This window comes from Anabrus simplex, chromosome X (assembly GCF_040414725.1).
Source record: "Anabrus simplex isolate iqAnaSimp1 chromosome X, ASM4041472v1, whole genome shotgun sequence".
NCBI lineage: Eukaryota > Metazoa > Arthropoda > Insecta > Orthoptera > Tettigoniidae > Anabrus > Anabrus simplex.
Window position 1 is genome coordinate 156,710,929 of NC_090279.1, and position 16,156 is coordinate 156,727,084.

The 16,156-nt window shown below is 39.2% G+C and overlaps 1 protein-coding gene across 1 annotated transcript in view; it reads right to left on the reverse strand.

Moving 5' to 3' along the window:
- Positions 1-2,776: 2,776 nt before the first annotated feature.
- Positions 2,777-16,156, reverse strand: part of 14-3-3epsilon (tyrosine 3-monooxygenase/tryptophan 5-monooxygenase activation protein epsilon) — a 132,826-nt gene continuing 119,446 nt past the window's right edge. The window contains exon 6 of the mRNA XM_067158806.2: positions 2,777-6,688. Within this exon, the coding sequence (XP_067014907.1) occupies positions 6,633-6,688 (56 nt within the window). The 3' untranslated portion in view covers positions 2,777-6,632. The remainder of the gene's footprint in view (positions 6,689-16,156) is intronic.

The window sequence follows — 16,156 nt, forward strand, 5'->3', positions numbered from 1 at the left end:
CAAAGGCCAGCACGCTAACCATTTAGCCATGGAGCCGGACATCAATATTAATGAGGCCTATGGAAGAAAGTAGAACTGGCTGTGTCAGGAGTAAGTGATATTCGGGTAAGGGGAGATAACGAGGAAGATAGATTATAAAGTGTACTTGACGGGTGTTAAAGGGAAGGACGAAGTTTGGGGTAGGGCTGTTTATCAGGAACACCATTGCACGCAACATAGTTTCAGTTAGGCACGTTAATGAGCGAATGATGTGGGTAGATTTGTCAGTTGGAGGAATTAGGACGAGAATTTTCTCAATGTATTCACCATGTGAAGGTGCAGATGAGGATGAAGTTAAGTTTTATGAAGCATCGAGTGACATCTTGGTCAGGTTCAACAGCAAGGATAGAACAGTGTTAATGGGCGATTTCAATGCAAGAGTTGGGAATAGAACTGAAGGATACGAAAGGGTGATTGGTAAATGTGGGGAAGATATGGAAGCTAATGGGAATGGGAAGCGTTTGCTGGACTTCTGTGCTAGTATGGGTTTAGCAGACCCGAATACATTCTTCAAGCATAAGGTTATTCACCGCTACACATGGGAGGCTAGGGGTACCTGGGTGGGGTTTACCCTTGTGTGTAAATCTTCCACGACTTATCCTCAGTCTACACAAAAGTACGGTCTCCATCCGCGAGGGCTGGAAAGAGGATGGCCAGGTAGTGAGAAACTGAGATTAGGCACACGTGGAGGAGGGAAGGTGGCTTGATAACATGAGGCAGATGCTATATGAGTAGGAATATGATGTAGATATTCAGAAGTTGGAGGAAATTATGATCAAGTAGCCACAGGTTCACAGAGAACCATGGCATCAAGAAACAAATGAACGTAACTTCATAAGACAAACTGAAATGGTACCAAATGAACTTACATTCTGACTGTGCAACAGAAGTCAAACTCTTACTAGACTATTCTACGGCAGAGTTAATTTAATTCTGTTGGGTGACACACTGTGCACCACCAAACTGTTTTTAATGTAATGTTTTACAGTAATCAGTTCCCTCGGCCAGAATTAAACCTGCAGACAGCGAGTCTGATACTACCACAGGTCCACCAAGGCAGTGGTAAAAATATGATAGCACTTTTGAGCTAGTAGGTGTCAGAAATATGAAGATCTTAAAACTATGAAAGTGAAATCAAAGGGAAAAGAACAAGAAAATGGTGGTTGGATAAATAACTGACATAGCAACTGTTGTATGTAGAGCAAAACTGATAGAATGTGGAGATCTGCAGTTTGAATCAATATCTGATATACTTCTACATGTTCTTACCTGAGGTGGAAGACTTCTGTCTTCCATTTACAGTCTCTCCACAGCTTCCACTTACCTGCAATCTTGCATTTTCTTTCAAAGTACTGAATACCATCCCGTCCAATATTAGGCTAACAATATACTTTCTCAGGTTAAAATAAAAATTGGGCAAGAAGTGAATATCTAAAAAAAACCCACCACCCTTGGACAATGACTAGGGCTTTGCAATACATTTGAATATTTCTAGGCTGTGAATGAAATTCACAAGTCTCAAGACTGAGTAAATTAATTTAGCTTATTTTGCAATTATGCAAAGATTGATGGTGAAACTATTAAGACAGTCTAAACTCTGCTTTCCATTAGATTGCAAGGTCTTGAAACAGATAAACATTTGTGGAGGGAATTTCTGGTAACGTGTAACTTCCAATGAAAATTGAAGAGCCTGGCACAAGAACCAGACAGTTCCATTTTTTGTCATTTTAGTTGTTTTGCTGTAAGCTATCATAATAGAGCTCTCTACCTGCTGGTGCAGGAACTGTACTGCTCCACCAATTTGGTGAGTAGGAGTGTAAAAGGTGCTGTCGGGGTTGTTTTCATTGTTTCTGCCAGCGCATGATCCCAGGCAACTCCTAGAGCTGCGTTTCTTGCAGCGGCTATAGTTCAATGTTCGACCATTGCAACCGGACCTTTGAAGTAATCGAGAAGGAAACCCGAAAGTGAGAATATATTTTCTACAAGATTATCGTGCCCTAGTACAGAATGAGAGTCTTAAGTTCATTGTTCATTATGTAACACCAACAATGTGTTTTGACTACACAACTCACTTCGAAAACCTTCAAAACAAAGATCAGTCCTCATAAAGGTGCAATGCTGACAATGTCAAAATATAGATACGTTGAATACAATGGATTGTCTTGCAGTGTCAATATGAGCACCATGTTAAGAGACTCTGTTTTGGAGAAAGCAGGAGCTACTCTGTCCTTACCAGACGCATCACGTGTTCTACGTCGCAGTGCCTTAAAAGTCAATGCAAATAAGGCAAAAGAAAATATTTCAAGATTTAGCTTTGAAATACGTTCCACCTGACTGTTTGTGGTTCTACAAACAGAGTTTCAACTGGGAGTGATGATAAAATTAGTTTATTTGATTTTGCAATTTTGCATTGATGGTAAAACTAAGAGTCTTAGAGTGCAAGGAGGTCTTTGCTGAACTTTAAATAGTTTTAAAACACAAACACTTGTGGAGAGAGTTCTTGGTAACATGTATGCAACTTCCAATGAAAAGTTCTATAGAAGTCTTGTTAGCACAAATCTGCCCTAAATAATAAGCAACTGGTCAAAGACCAAAGCTCAAGACATTTCTTTGAATCCCAGCATGTGGGACAGTAAAAATATTTTAATCTGAATGCTTACCAAAAATATATAAATAAGACTACAGTGATGAGTTCTGAGAAGAGGAAGAATGTTTCTGTCATATGCATTACTTGGGGTCATTTTACTGTATCTTTATTGTAACTTGTAAATTTGCCTGCTATGTCCAAAAATGTACACCGAGAAAATACGCCAATCAGGTTTCAACACTTAAAAAAAATTACTTACACATAAAAAATGCAACAAATGTGTATAATGTACAATCATGTTCTTTATATATAGCGATAGACTTAAAATACACCATTCTTCTTTGCTTTTTAAATATATATATAATTTAGTTAAGTTCATGTCTAAAGTCCTGTTAGCCAAGTAACAGAAGAGGAAATCACAAGTCCATCTTCAGAGATTAATGGAATAGAAGAAAGTCATTTTGTGTGTCACATGTAGTCAGCCGGTTTCACACAAACAGGTAAAACGCCCACACTTCTTTCTTTCCGCCTACCTTAGGGAGCACAGGGAGAATCTCGCCCCATAAGAAGAGGGTGCTCATCATAAGTATACCACAAAACAGTAGTTCAGAAGAGTAGTAATATCAAACTTAATGGCAAGGGCATGATACAAACCATTAAATAATTATTCACAAATCATTCAATACAAAATATTATGTAGAACACATGAACACATGAAGAGGGGGCAGGGGACTCCTGAAAACAGGTAAACATTAAGCAGCAATGTTGACAAATTTTTCTGTTAGTCTCTGAAATCTGTAAGCTCAATAACATTGTCACCTTGAAAGCCACAAGTGGTGGTTCATATGTGACCCCCCACATCATAAAGAAAGATTATTATTAATAAAATTGATATGTAGAAATAACAGTGTTAACAAAAAAAAAAGTCCTTCGGTAATAACTGTAGTTACCAAATTCTTTAGTCTCCTAGTTAATAAAATATCAGTTTTCAACAAACATTGCTTCCATGTCCAGGACTTCTGATATTCTGAACATTTTTGATAGTGAAATATTGGATATTCATTTCTACAGCAATGTGGATATATTAAGAACTTTAAGGTTAATTCTAGCTTTCAGATACCTAAGAGCTTCTTCCCTAAATTATTTGAAGCAAAGATAAAAGATGGTGTACTCGTCACACCACAGATGAAGATAATGGAATGTACAGAATTCCCCAAGATGCTTAAAGAGATGAAAGAGGCTTGGAATAGTTTTCTTGCTTAAGGGCTTCTTCGGCAGTCACAACGCAGGAAATTATGCAGAGCTAATTGAATCTATGGCAAAGAACTTGAGAAAAACGTATTACAGAATATCACATTCAGTCCATATTCTTGATGCACATCTCGACCAATTCAAAGAAAATATGGAGCATGCTTAAAAGAGCTAGGCGGGCGCTTCCATCAGGTTATATTAGACTTTGAAGGTCGTTTTCAAGGGCGGTGTATCGAGGACATGTTGAGAGCCTATGTCTGGGGACTCTACAAGAGATTTTCAGTACAGCAGTAAGTCCCTGAGAAAGGTGTCGCTTGTAATTTTTTGAGGTCACTTCACATGTTTTACAATAAAAATATATTAAAAAAAGAATTTTTAAGAATAATTGCCACTTTCTCTACTTGTTAGAAGACATACGGAATAAAGAAACAACACTTATTACCCAAGGACAAAAATGGTGCTATATATCTGCCAAACGTCCGTAACTATACTGAAAAAATTTGACAGTATACAAACATCCCAATAAGTCTATACCTGAAGCCTAATCCAAATTATTTTCATAACATGCAGTTACCTAAACACATGTTACAAGAACTATTACACATTTCAACTAGGTTTGTATTATTATTATTATTATTATTATTATCAGCTGTTAATATATTTTTTCCTCCCAGTAACATTTTTCTCTGTCAGACTAAACTACAAATTTTTATTTCAACCCCTCCCATCACAGGTCAAATAAAGGAATGGGAAATACAAAAAAAAAACACTTCCACAAAAAAATGGTAACTCAGTTCTGAAAAAGGGATTGAAGATTTGTATTTTACATCAAATATTCCTCTCCATTTTATTTAGCAGATTAAAAGAGCGATGGAACACCTTGAATACTTTCAGCTAAAATTTAGTGCAAGTATTCCAACAAATAAATACAATAATTTGATACAGAATAAACTGATGATAAATTCCCATCGACTTCTGCTGGAGCGAGTCCCTCCCTCGAAAAGCTGGATTCACAAACACATATAACCTCTACAGCACAAGGATGAAACAAAATAAATGCAAAGAACGAAGGCTCCTCTTCACCTAAGTATGCATTTCAGATGAAATGTTCAGCCTACGGCATAAGGGCTCTACAAGTACAGACTTTTTAAACAGCATCAAAGGATGGGGATTTTCTCAGCTTTTGGTATTGCTATCAACGATAATAATAGTCACCAACTTCACTTTCACATTTTTTAATATATAAAACAACTTTAAGGGGCAACACAATTTTTCGAGGTATTTTGATGAACATATTCAGGGGAGCAGTGTGATACAGAGCATATGGGAGAGGGATGGGGGAAACACAGGACACGAGGAGGGGATGGGATTGTTTTTAGCTCACAATGATAGCAGACTATAAAAGCTACCTACACAGCCCCGAGAAACGACAATGCATTGTGGCCCCATCGATGAAAAACACGATTTGGTATTACTTTGTTTTTAAGTACCAATAAAATTAATACACACAGCAGTTATTCTCTAACAATCAACAGGGGAGGGGAGAAATGGTAGTGTATATTAGCTCTTAACAAAAAAAAGATAAGGAAGGCATTAGCAGTAATAATACTCCACAACAATACACTTTGAAAAAAAAAAAAGGCTTGATTTTTTTGGAATGATGCAAGAACTAGGAATACAATAAAGACCAAAGTGGCGACTCACAAGAAACTAGTTATAGCAGGACACAAAGAAGGTGGAATATTTTTGCACTAGAAAAGTTACCACAAAGGGAAAAGGCAACAACCTCTTCACAATATTTTTGCCACATTACTAGAAACGGATGAGGGTGTATTTTCTTTTTTTTTTTTCCACCTTCTTAGTAAACCCATGGGATATACAAGCTATTAATACTGCAGAAATTAGATCATTAAGTGTAGCAACTTCAGCATTACTAAGTTTTATCCCTCTCTCCATTTTCCTGCACTGACAAAGAGAGTGATTATACCATACAGAATTATTCTCTTGCAGAACAAGTCTTTTTTAGAACATTCACGGCACATACAAAAATTGCACAAGTTGGAGCAACTGAATAAGATTTCCAGGCTAGCAAAAAAGGCCTGTTTTCAAAAGGAGACACACAATATCTAAAGAAGAAAAAGGAAAATGTCAAAGCTCTAGAATATAAGATTCAAAAGAAAGTACAATGTATGGTGATTGCCAAGATCTGAATTCACAATACCCTAATGGACTAAAATACACCTTGGGCATGATTTACATAAGCCAAAGGGATACTGAAGCAACAACAATAACTAAACATTACCGTCACGTTCAGTTCAAGTACAAATGCCCATTCTGATTCAAATAAAGATTAATTCAGTTGATCCTTAAATTCATTTTATATTTTTGTATGTTCCACGTACATGATTGTTAGACAAATCTGTAGTAATAATCGCCCTGCAGGTTAAAAAAAACCACATGATTACATATTCTTTTTCCAAAAAACTGGTGATTTAAATACCGTGGTTACAAGACGTCATCCCCACCCCCTCGCAGCCCTCCCCCCACGACACGACGCAGTGAAATCCTAGATGATCCTCCCCCCAGTGGGAAATCTTGTGTCCAACGCACACAGCCGAGACGACATTGCCAGACATTACTCGGATTCGGCCACAGAAAAAACAAGATCATGATGTTGTAAAGTTTTTTTATACGCTGTCTCCTTATTTCCCTTACGACGTTACGTAATTATTACGACTTGCTGCTGGCACCAAAGTTACGACACATCCTGGTCTTCCACATCTTGCAGCTGTTCTTTCTGTTCTGTCTCGCCTGAAACAAAGACACGTAATATCAGAAGATTTTTCCTTTAAGGAAATAAAAATTGAAGGAAGCTGAATTAAGTAGACTTAGAAATAAAATAGTTAAGCCTTTGAAAAATTATATTTGTTAAGGTTTAAAGTTGCACAAACAGAGGTTTTCACTGAAAGGCTAAAATGTGAGACTGGGAAGGCTGTGAATGTGGTTTAATTTAAAGTACAGTCTGCTGTGAAAATGGGCAAATGTGCAAAATCAAAGCACACAAGTAAAACTTAATATCACTATCAAAGCCATAGGACTGTTCTACATGGAATACTAACTACAGGGGATGTGATTTAGCAATTAAAAAAATCATCCACACACTAATGATTTGAACTACAGGAGATTTGCAGAGAAGCAAGTTATAATGTCACTCTGCTATCATGTAGCATCCAAGGGAAAGTATCTTATGATGATGATCATGCTTGTTTAAAGAGGCCTATCATCTAAGTCATTGGCCCCTAGTGGTGCGAAATGAGATGAAATATAATGACAATCATCCACTGGCCAGAATTCAAAACGTAATGAAGAATGAATGGATGGATGGATATAAATTTAAAACAATCAGTGGATTCGACCTGCAATGCCCCACATTCCCAGAAACTAGCGTTAAACAATAGTATTATTGATCAAGGGACTGCTTCTAAAGCACAATACTGAATCGATGATGCTTGTAGTCTAAAGGGGTCCCAAAATCCAGGTAATCTGCCCCTCATAATGGTACGAAAGTAGAACCATGGCATTTGTCACATTGTGGTACTAATCAAAAGTAGTGCAGACTCGCTGTATTTCACACATTATGACACAGATCTATGGTGTTTCTCACACTGCGGCGCCATTTACAAGCAACGCAAACCTATGGTGCTCCTCACATAGGTGTACTAATCACAGGGACTTTCACTATCCCATGGTGTTCCTCGCACAGTTGGTACTAAACATAGGCAAGGCAGAACCATGGTGTCCCTCATATAATGGTACTAATCACAGGTACTGTAAAACCCACCCTGATTCACACATTGTCCCTACTAATCACAAACCTATTGTGTACCTAACAGCGCAAGTTAAGGCGACCCATGGTGTTCCCCGTGTGGTAGTACTAATTACAAGTATTCTCATAGTTCTAATTCGATCATCCCTTGGTCGCCCCGTATGACAGGCAGGGGTACGAGTGTATCCATCGCCTGCATCACCAACTCACAGGGTGAGGAAACTATGTTAAAAGGCTGTTGGCGATGAGGTTTGAAGCTATCCTATTTTCAATACAAGTCAACAGCTGCATGATCCAATACATCCAAGAAGACAGACAGGCTTACCAATATCGGCAACTCCAAATTCTCTATTGTGGAGGCATATGTTTATAATTTCTACAGATGGCACACATCATTTATAACAGTATATTATACCTGAAGGGGGGGGGGAAATTTCCCTTAACACAGGTGTTCGGTACTAGACACCGAGATACTCCTGTTCTCCTAAATGTGAGATTATGACCTATAATTAGACCCCTGCGCGGATATACAAAATATCTGCATCTGCTCCGCATCTGCAAAATGATTGGTTTATGAGGGATTTTCTCTTCCGACAACTACCGATGTATTGACCTTTGCTCTTTCCTTCCATTAATTGCGGGAAGGAGCCAGTTAGGTTTAGGTCAGATGTATGCCTTTATGGTTAAGGCTCTTTATGCATCACTATTCTCTCATACGAATGTTAAGGGTTGCCTAACCACAAGCAAAAAAAAAGAGTATACTTGAGCGAAAATAAAGGTCATTATTTAGAAATTATCAGCAAAATTATCCGCACTAACACACAGTTTGTATCTGCTAAGGCACTAACTTCGTGGATATCTGCATCTGTGTAGGGCTCTTACCTATAATATGCCTTCATTCGAGTTGCATATACCTAGTCAATACATATGTCCTCTCCCTCATACAAAGGCAGCTAATGTATAAAGCAATGACCAGTAGTGGGGCCGATTATTTATGAGGAAGTATAACCTGGCAACAACCTTATCTTAATCCATTTGCGTCATTCGACGAGCTGAGGTCGCACAGTGTTTTGGCGCATGAATCAAATGACAAGTTGCGCTCACAATGACTGTCTCTTATCTTCGTATATTAGATATCACTTTTCAATGTAAGTTCTCATAATAAACACTAAAGAACTAGAGACATGTACGGTTTGTAAACAATACAGTCTATTTTTGTGCGATACTGAATTGAACACAGTTTACACTATTTTCATCAGAATTCATGATACATTATGCAGTAGAACCTGAATCGCAGTAAAATTGCAAGAGTTTGAAAACACTTGTAGATAGTGTTTTAGATGGCGATTATGGCAATAGTGGCATTTTGGAAAATTAAACCAATTACAAGGGTAATGAGAGCAACAGTGAGTTACTTGAGAGCCAAGAACATTCAAATGAGAGCGCCACACTAGGTCCTTCCAAAACTGCGCAGCTCGTGACACAAAAGAACCAGTGAGTAGAAACTAGAGAATGAAGAATTATCATGACATATATATCCAGTTCATGGATACAGCAGTGTTTCAGAAATACCTACGAAAAATTTGGAGTCCGTCCACTGACCAAACTTTCAATGTTTTTAGATTACACTGATCTGGTATCTTTGAAATTATTTCAAATGTAAGATTTGTACCGCAGCCATTCAAGGAATGACTAATGGGTTAGTAATAATTTTCATTGGCATGAATGAGGAATTTGAGTGAACTATAATTAGTATATTATGCATTTTTTGTTTCACATTATGCTGAAACTACTAGCAGGCAAATAAAATCTGATTTCAGTCAACAATGTAGCCATTTACTGTGATTCAAATGAGTTAAGCTAGATGGAAATAAATTATTTTCTCAAAAAATTGATAAAGGAAAATGAAAAAAATCTTAGACCGAATGTACTCAAACATATCAAAAGGGAACACATTCCTCGAGTAACAGTCATCCATTTCCTTTGGCTTCCGCCGGGTTGGGATGTTTACGGCAACTTTCCATCATCCTCTATCAAACCACCACTGTTCCTCCTTAACTGTGAATTATACTATTCTCTACTGTTTTCAACCACTTAGTCCGGGTCTCCCCATTGTCTTCCCCCCCTGTAGTTGGGACTCCATCATCCACAATAATTATTAATGTATGGTCCCAACTTTTTTAATACTATATTATGCAATATTATTGAATTACATTACTAAACTAGGGACTAGCTTTGGCCTTGGCTGGCCATCTTCAGCCTTAATGCATCTACATTATAATCTGGGATGAACTAAGTGGAAAATCTGAAAAATTTGGCTCTAAATTCTTAGCAACTGGCGTATGCTCATCATCCAGACTCTTTCTTGTATTTATTTATTTTTAGTTCATCCCAGATTTGAATGTGTTTGTACATTTGTTTAGTTATTGGATGTATTTACATTAAGGCTGAAGATGGCCAGCCAAAGCCAAAAATAGTCCCTAGTTTAGTAATATAATTCAATAATATTGCATAATACAGTATTGAAAAAGAATACAGCATTAATTTAATAATTATTATTGTGATCACAATTCAATATGGATCAAAACCATGAAGTTTCTATCCTATGACTCCATCATCCATTCTGGCATTCTACCAAAGCTTTTCTACTCCAATTTCCTTCCTGGCTACCTCACTTCTTGCTGACCTTTCCTGAATTTCCAATCACACTTTGTAAAATAAAAACATTCCCTTGGCTTTTATTTTTTTTTGTCAGTGTCCAGGTCTCCGCTCCATGAAAGTACTAGACAATCTTACATCCTATACATCACCTCATTACACTTCCTGGTACATCATCCACACCAGGTTTCTCACACCACAATATCCGCTAACAGTATTATCTTTGTCTTCACAATTTTGTCCATAACCATTATGGTAGTGCACATCCTTGTCGTAGTACAGTTTCGTTCCAAAACCACCGTCATCCCCACGTGTATGAACACTGCAGCAACAATTTTTGTACATTGCTTATTCATATATAATCATTGTTTTCCAAATTGTTTGCTTCATTACTTTTCCACTCTGCCCTGGGTACACCATCGCAAGCCTTTCCTAAATCAGGGATGCATTCCCACAGTTTTCCCATTAACTGCCTTATGCTGAACATGGGGTTCTTCTGTTGATCTTCCATTCTGAAAGCCAGTAACAGAGCACTTAAAATTTAAATCCACCTGATTAAGCAATCTACTTGTTACATACAAAGCAAATGACTGATCAGCAGAATTCTTGTTATTGGCTAACATTAGTTCCAGTGTTTCCAGCAGGCTGAGGTTTCCCCTTAAGCCAAAGAGACTGATGCACTCAGCAAGGATGTGGGCCACGGTGAATTCGACACCACAAGAACACACTTGAGGGTCTTCTTTCTTCATAAGGTAGGAGTGTTTTTTTTTTTCTTCTTACAATTTGCTTTACATTGCCCTGATACTGATAGGTCTTATTGCAATGATGGGATAGGAAAGGCTAGGTAGAGCCCCAGGACTTGCCTGGTGTGAAAACAGGAAACCACGGAATGTCACCTCCAGGGCTGATGAAAATGGGGTTTGAACCCACCATCTCCCAAATGCAAAGTGTGTAGATCTTCCATGACCTATCCTCAACTTGCACAAAACTACAACTTATGTCTGAAGGCCAGAAACAGCACTGCCACGCAACATTTACCCTCTAAATTGCTTTCGACTTCCAGAGAATTCGAATAGCCAGCCACTTTGATTTCCAGGATGTCTAGAGGGTTTGGAATAGCTGGAACATATCCCTAGCAGGTACCGCCAGGTCTAGGTGTTAGAAATACAGCTTTTTTAAAAAGCTTAATCTGAAAGTTTGTTGCCCACAATCCAAGTAGCATGCAAATTAATCTGAACATATACAGAAAAGTACTCTTAACTAAATCTTAGAAATTGTGAAAATCAGTTCTGCAATTACAAAAAGTCATATCTTAATGCAATTGCTTTGTTCTTCAAAACAGTATAGACACGTTCTGTCATGGATTTCATCAATGTGATATAGGTGATTCCCACAGGGAACCTGAAATATTTGTCCCGAATGAGTAAATTTATAATACACAGTGGCCTTCACGGTTATGCACTAACCATGCGTCTTTGTGGGTGTGCTATTTACCAACTGATGAGCCCGATTTAGCTCACTGGGGCAAAATGCTGGCAACTGGCAACCAGGAATGAGTTAGCTGGAAAATTTATATAATGTCCAATAACAGACCGACTATATTGGTGTTTCACCAATGTTCTGAAAATATTCTTGATCTATTCTTCGTGAAACCACACACTGATAAACCAAAATATCATGCTGTATCTAGTTTCGCCATTCTCTTATTAACCCTTATGCTCTTGAGGCAATGAACTATCAGTACCTACGGCTGCTGCAAAAACTGTCATGGTAACAATCCATTGTTACCTGCCTTTATTGCTATTTTTTCGTTATTTACATGCCAGATAGCAGCATTTTGCTCTGAATAAGAGAAGAAGCACAGTTTTAACTCGCGTTATATTTCGCGGGAACTGCCGACTATATGTATTTATCGATATCCTTAGAGTTTAAAACATGTGCTCACTGGAGTTCGGTGTCTTGTTTAGGTCGTGGTTGGCAGTAAACACGCGAGCATTACTCCCTTTTTGTTGACGATACTGATTATATAGTCAAATTAAGCAGCATCATAGGCGTTAAAAATGGTTGACTTTTTTCAGCGATGTATCACTTTACACAATTTAATCTATGCTTGGATCTATTCCACATAAAATCTTGATATTTACCATGCTAGTAAACAATAATATAACCTTGTGCAATGAACACCACTTCTCTGAATTACTTCAAAACTTTCAAAATCTGAAACTTCTTTGTTTCAACATTTTATTTTTTAAAACTGAACTCTTCTGGCTTAGAGACATGAATCACTTGCAATGGTAAGTGATATATTCTATACATTTACAAACTTTCATGTTGATATCTTTATTGGTGTGCCCTCCATTTATAGTAATTTTAAAAGAAGTGTGCATAGTGGGGTAAATATGGCTGACAGTTTTCACACAACCATAAGCTGAGAGCTTGAAAGTGAAAGGGCTAAAAATGGTCAATAAAGTTTCTTGATGGGGATGATATCTGGAGAGTTGCTGGGCCAAGAGACAAAGACGGCCACTTCAAGAGCATCTGGTGTCTCCTTAAGCAGGTCTACCCACTATACAACAGGATGGACATGGACCACATTGCATTAGTGTGCTATGATCTGTTCTCTGCAGTCACACAAACTGAAATCCACACTGAAGCACCAATTCATCAGGTTTGACCTGTATCATGGGACACCTGAATGCAGTCTGTTGAGTGATTTCCAAGTCACCCAATCGGCTGTGTGACCATAAGGGAAACTCATTTGGCAAACATCCATTCATTTAGATGTTTGCTGTGATGTACCTGAAAGTGCCTCAGTTTTCGCCGTCTGGCCGCGTATGTACTTAGGCTCCCCATTACTGCCGCACGCCGTCAGCGCGAATGCGTACTCAGGCGTGTGCAGCTTTGCCTTAATTGCTTTGACTGCAGCCGAAAATGAACGCAAACACTATCTGTTGCACATCGTTGTAACCAAGAAGATACTCTTTGCAATATAGCCCCACTCTAAGTATTTAACCTCTTTGCCATGGACACAAAAGAATGAAACTACCTGCTGTTAGTTTACACTACGGGCTTAATCGAGCGGTGTTTCGCGTTCTTTGCTAGACAATACTCTTAAGAGAATTGTACTGTGATTATGATTCATTTGGTGAAAATGAGAATTCAAGTGAACCTAGTGATGAAAATATCAGTCGCAATGTATATTCTGTTCCTATCCTCAATACAATTTACCGGGCAAGGAGGTTTGAGAACAATTTTACTAAACTGGACTTCGTTGAATTAATTTTTTCAAATGGCTTACTGGAACATACAGTAGCCGAGACCAACAGGTTGCAATTGATAACGTGCTACTAAATTTCTATCAATTCCAGGGTAAAAATTTGACTATTTCATCAGTATATGAAACCTGTATTTTATTTTCTGCAGTATTCTCACGAATTGTTCCAAAAGACCCACCATTCAAACTGTTTGGACAACTGATGAGCTTTTTCCTATGCCAGCTTTCAACAAAATGAAGTGTGTGAACCACTTTCTACTCATTTGCAAATTTCTACATTTTTGATTGTAGTACCTGGAAAAAAACTCATGAAAATACAGTCTGTTGTTGATCATCTGAAACTTAATTCCCCCTGTGGGTGGAGGTGGTAAAATAACCCCCACAGTATCTCCTACCTGTCGCAAGAGGCGACTAACAGCGGCCCCAGGGGTTCTGAACTTCGGAGCGTGGTTGGAGACCACTGCCACTTAGCTGAGTCCTGGCATTGCTTCCACTTGTGCCAGGCTCCTCAAATCTGTCCTATCCGACCTCCCTTGGTCAACTCTTGTTCTTTTCAGACCCCAACGGTATTAGATTTCAGAGGCCCAGGGAGTCTTATTTTCATGCCCCTTGTGGCTGTCTTTCTTTGGCCGATACCTTCATTTTTTGAAGTGTCGGATTCCTTCCATTTTTCTCTCTGATTAGTGTTATAAAGGGATGGTTGCCTTGCTGTAATTCCTCTTAAAACAATCACCACCTCCGAAATTGAAATTCATAATTTTAATACAGAAACTCTGTAGGTTTTCTGTCTAGGTTTGCGATTCTTATGTGCACGAGTTTTTAGAACACTGTGGAGAAAGCTAGGCAGTCTAACACAGCGGAAGAGTTAAGAAGCTTCTTGATCTACGTCATTGGCGAGCCGGCTGATAAACAGAGGACGGACTTGAGATGTCATTGCCTTGTTCTCTTTCCTAGCAGCTATTTCCCGAAGGATCTGGAGGTCTGCTATGACGCATGAAATGAGACATTCCAATGCAAGCGAGACAAAAGAACAACCCAAACCCAAGGGATCTCAACTTTAGAATTGAAGTTTCAGGAGGAGAGGTTTACTTCCGACATGTCAACAAGCACAAATACACCAAGTGAATAGCAAAAAATCTCAGGTGCTGAGGAGCTACCATGTACAGTTATACTACCTATGACTGCAGGCGGCAGGAAACTCCCACCTACCGTATATTTTCAAATGAAAAACATTGCCTAAAGTTTTCAAAATCAATTCACATCCATGTACAGGACGAAGGATTGATGGAGGCGGATCTGGTGGAAGAATGGTTAGAACTGTACGGGAACGACATTCAAGTGCCATACTTATCTGTCATGGCCATCCACTAAGAGCTACTAATTTCAGACGATCGTAAGCCATAACACAGACTGCATGGTTGCTAGGTAACAGCCTGGCCCGCTGTCCATCCACCCATACTTTACATTAAGCCTGTATGGTTGCTAGGTGTCCGGCTCCATGGCTAAATGGTTAGCGCGCTGGCCTTTGGTCACAGGGCTTCCGGGTTCGATTCCCGGCAGGGTTGGGAATTTTAACTATCATTGGTTAATTTTGCTGGCACGGGGGCTGGGTGTATGCATCGTCTTCATTATCATTTCATCTTTATCACGACGCGCAGGTCGCCTACAGGAAGCAAATCAAAAGACCTGCACCTGGTGAGCCGAACATGTCCTCGTGTACTCCTAGCACTAAAAGCTGTATGCCATTTCATTTCATGGTTTTTAAGTTACATTTCAAGTTTAAGAACTTGGTTCCCATCATAGGTTACACTTCTGTCACATTTTGTTACAGGACATTATTTCGTTATAGATTTTCAGACAACCCCCAGCTCTAAGACAAGCCATTAGAAGCCTTCATAATGAAGTTTCTTAAAAGACAATATGAGAAGGTTTTGCGCCAACTGGATGGTAGACACGGTGCACGAGACAAAAGCTGGAAAAATCAAGTGGCCTTAATTTCAATGTACACTGACTGAGCAAATGTCATGGGATAGCGGAGCACTGATGCGCAGGTGTGTTGTCTGTGCACCACACGCCCCCTGCACCAGCAGCAGTTGTATAGGAGACCTTGTGAGCAGTTTGTGTGCATGCGACAGATGTAACATGAAACGTCGTCGTGAGCTGACACCGTTCGAATGGGCTGGTGGTCGGTGCCCGACGGATGGGAAGTGCGATTTCAGAAGTGGTGCGGGAATTCTGCTTCACACAATCAACCGTGTCCAGGGTGTATCATGAATGGTTGAATGCGGGTGTCGCTGTCCACAACAGACAAACGACCGGCCGCCCAGCCACCCTCGATGACCGTGACCGGTGACATGAGACGGATTCTCAAGTGACAGATGGGCAACCGTGCAACAAATCACGGCTCAATTCAACAGAGGCCGTGCTAGACACGTCTCCCAGTGGACAATCCGTAGGAACATGGGTTCTATGGGAGATGGTGCCACTGTTAACCCAACGTCATCGGCCACAACAACGCGCA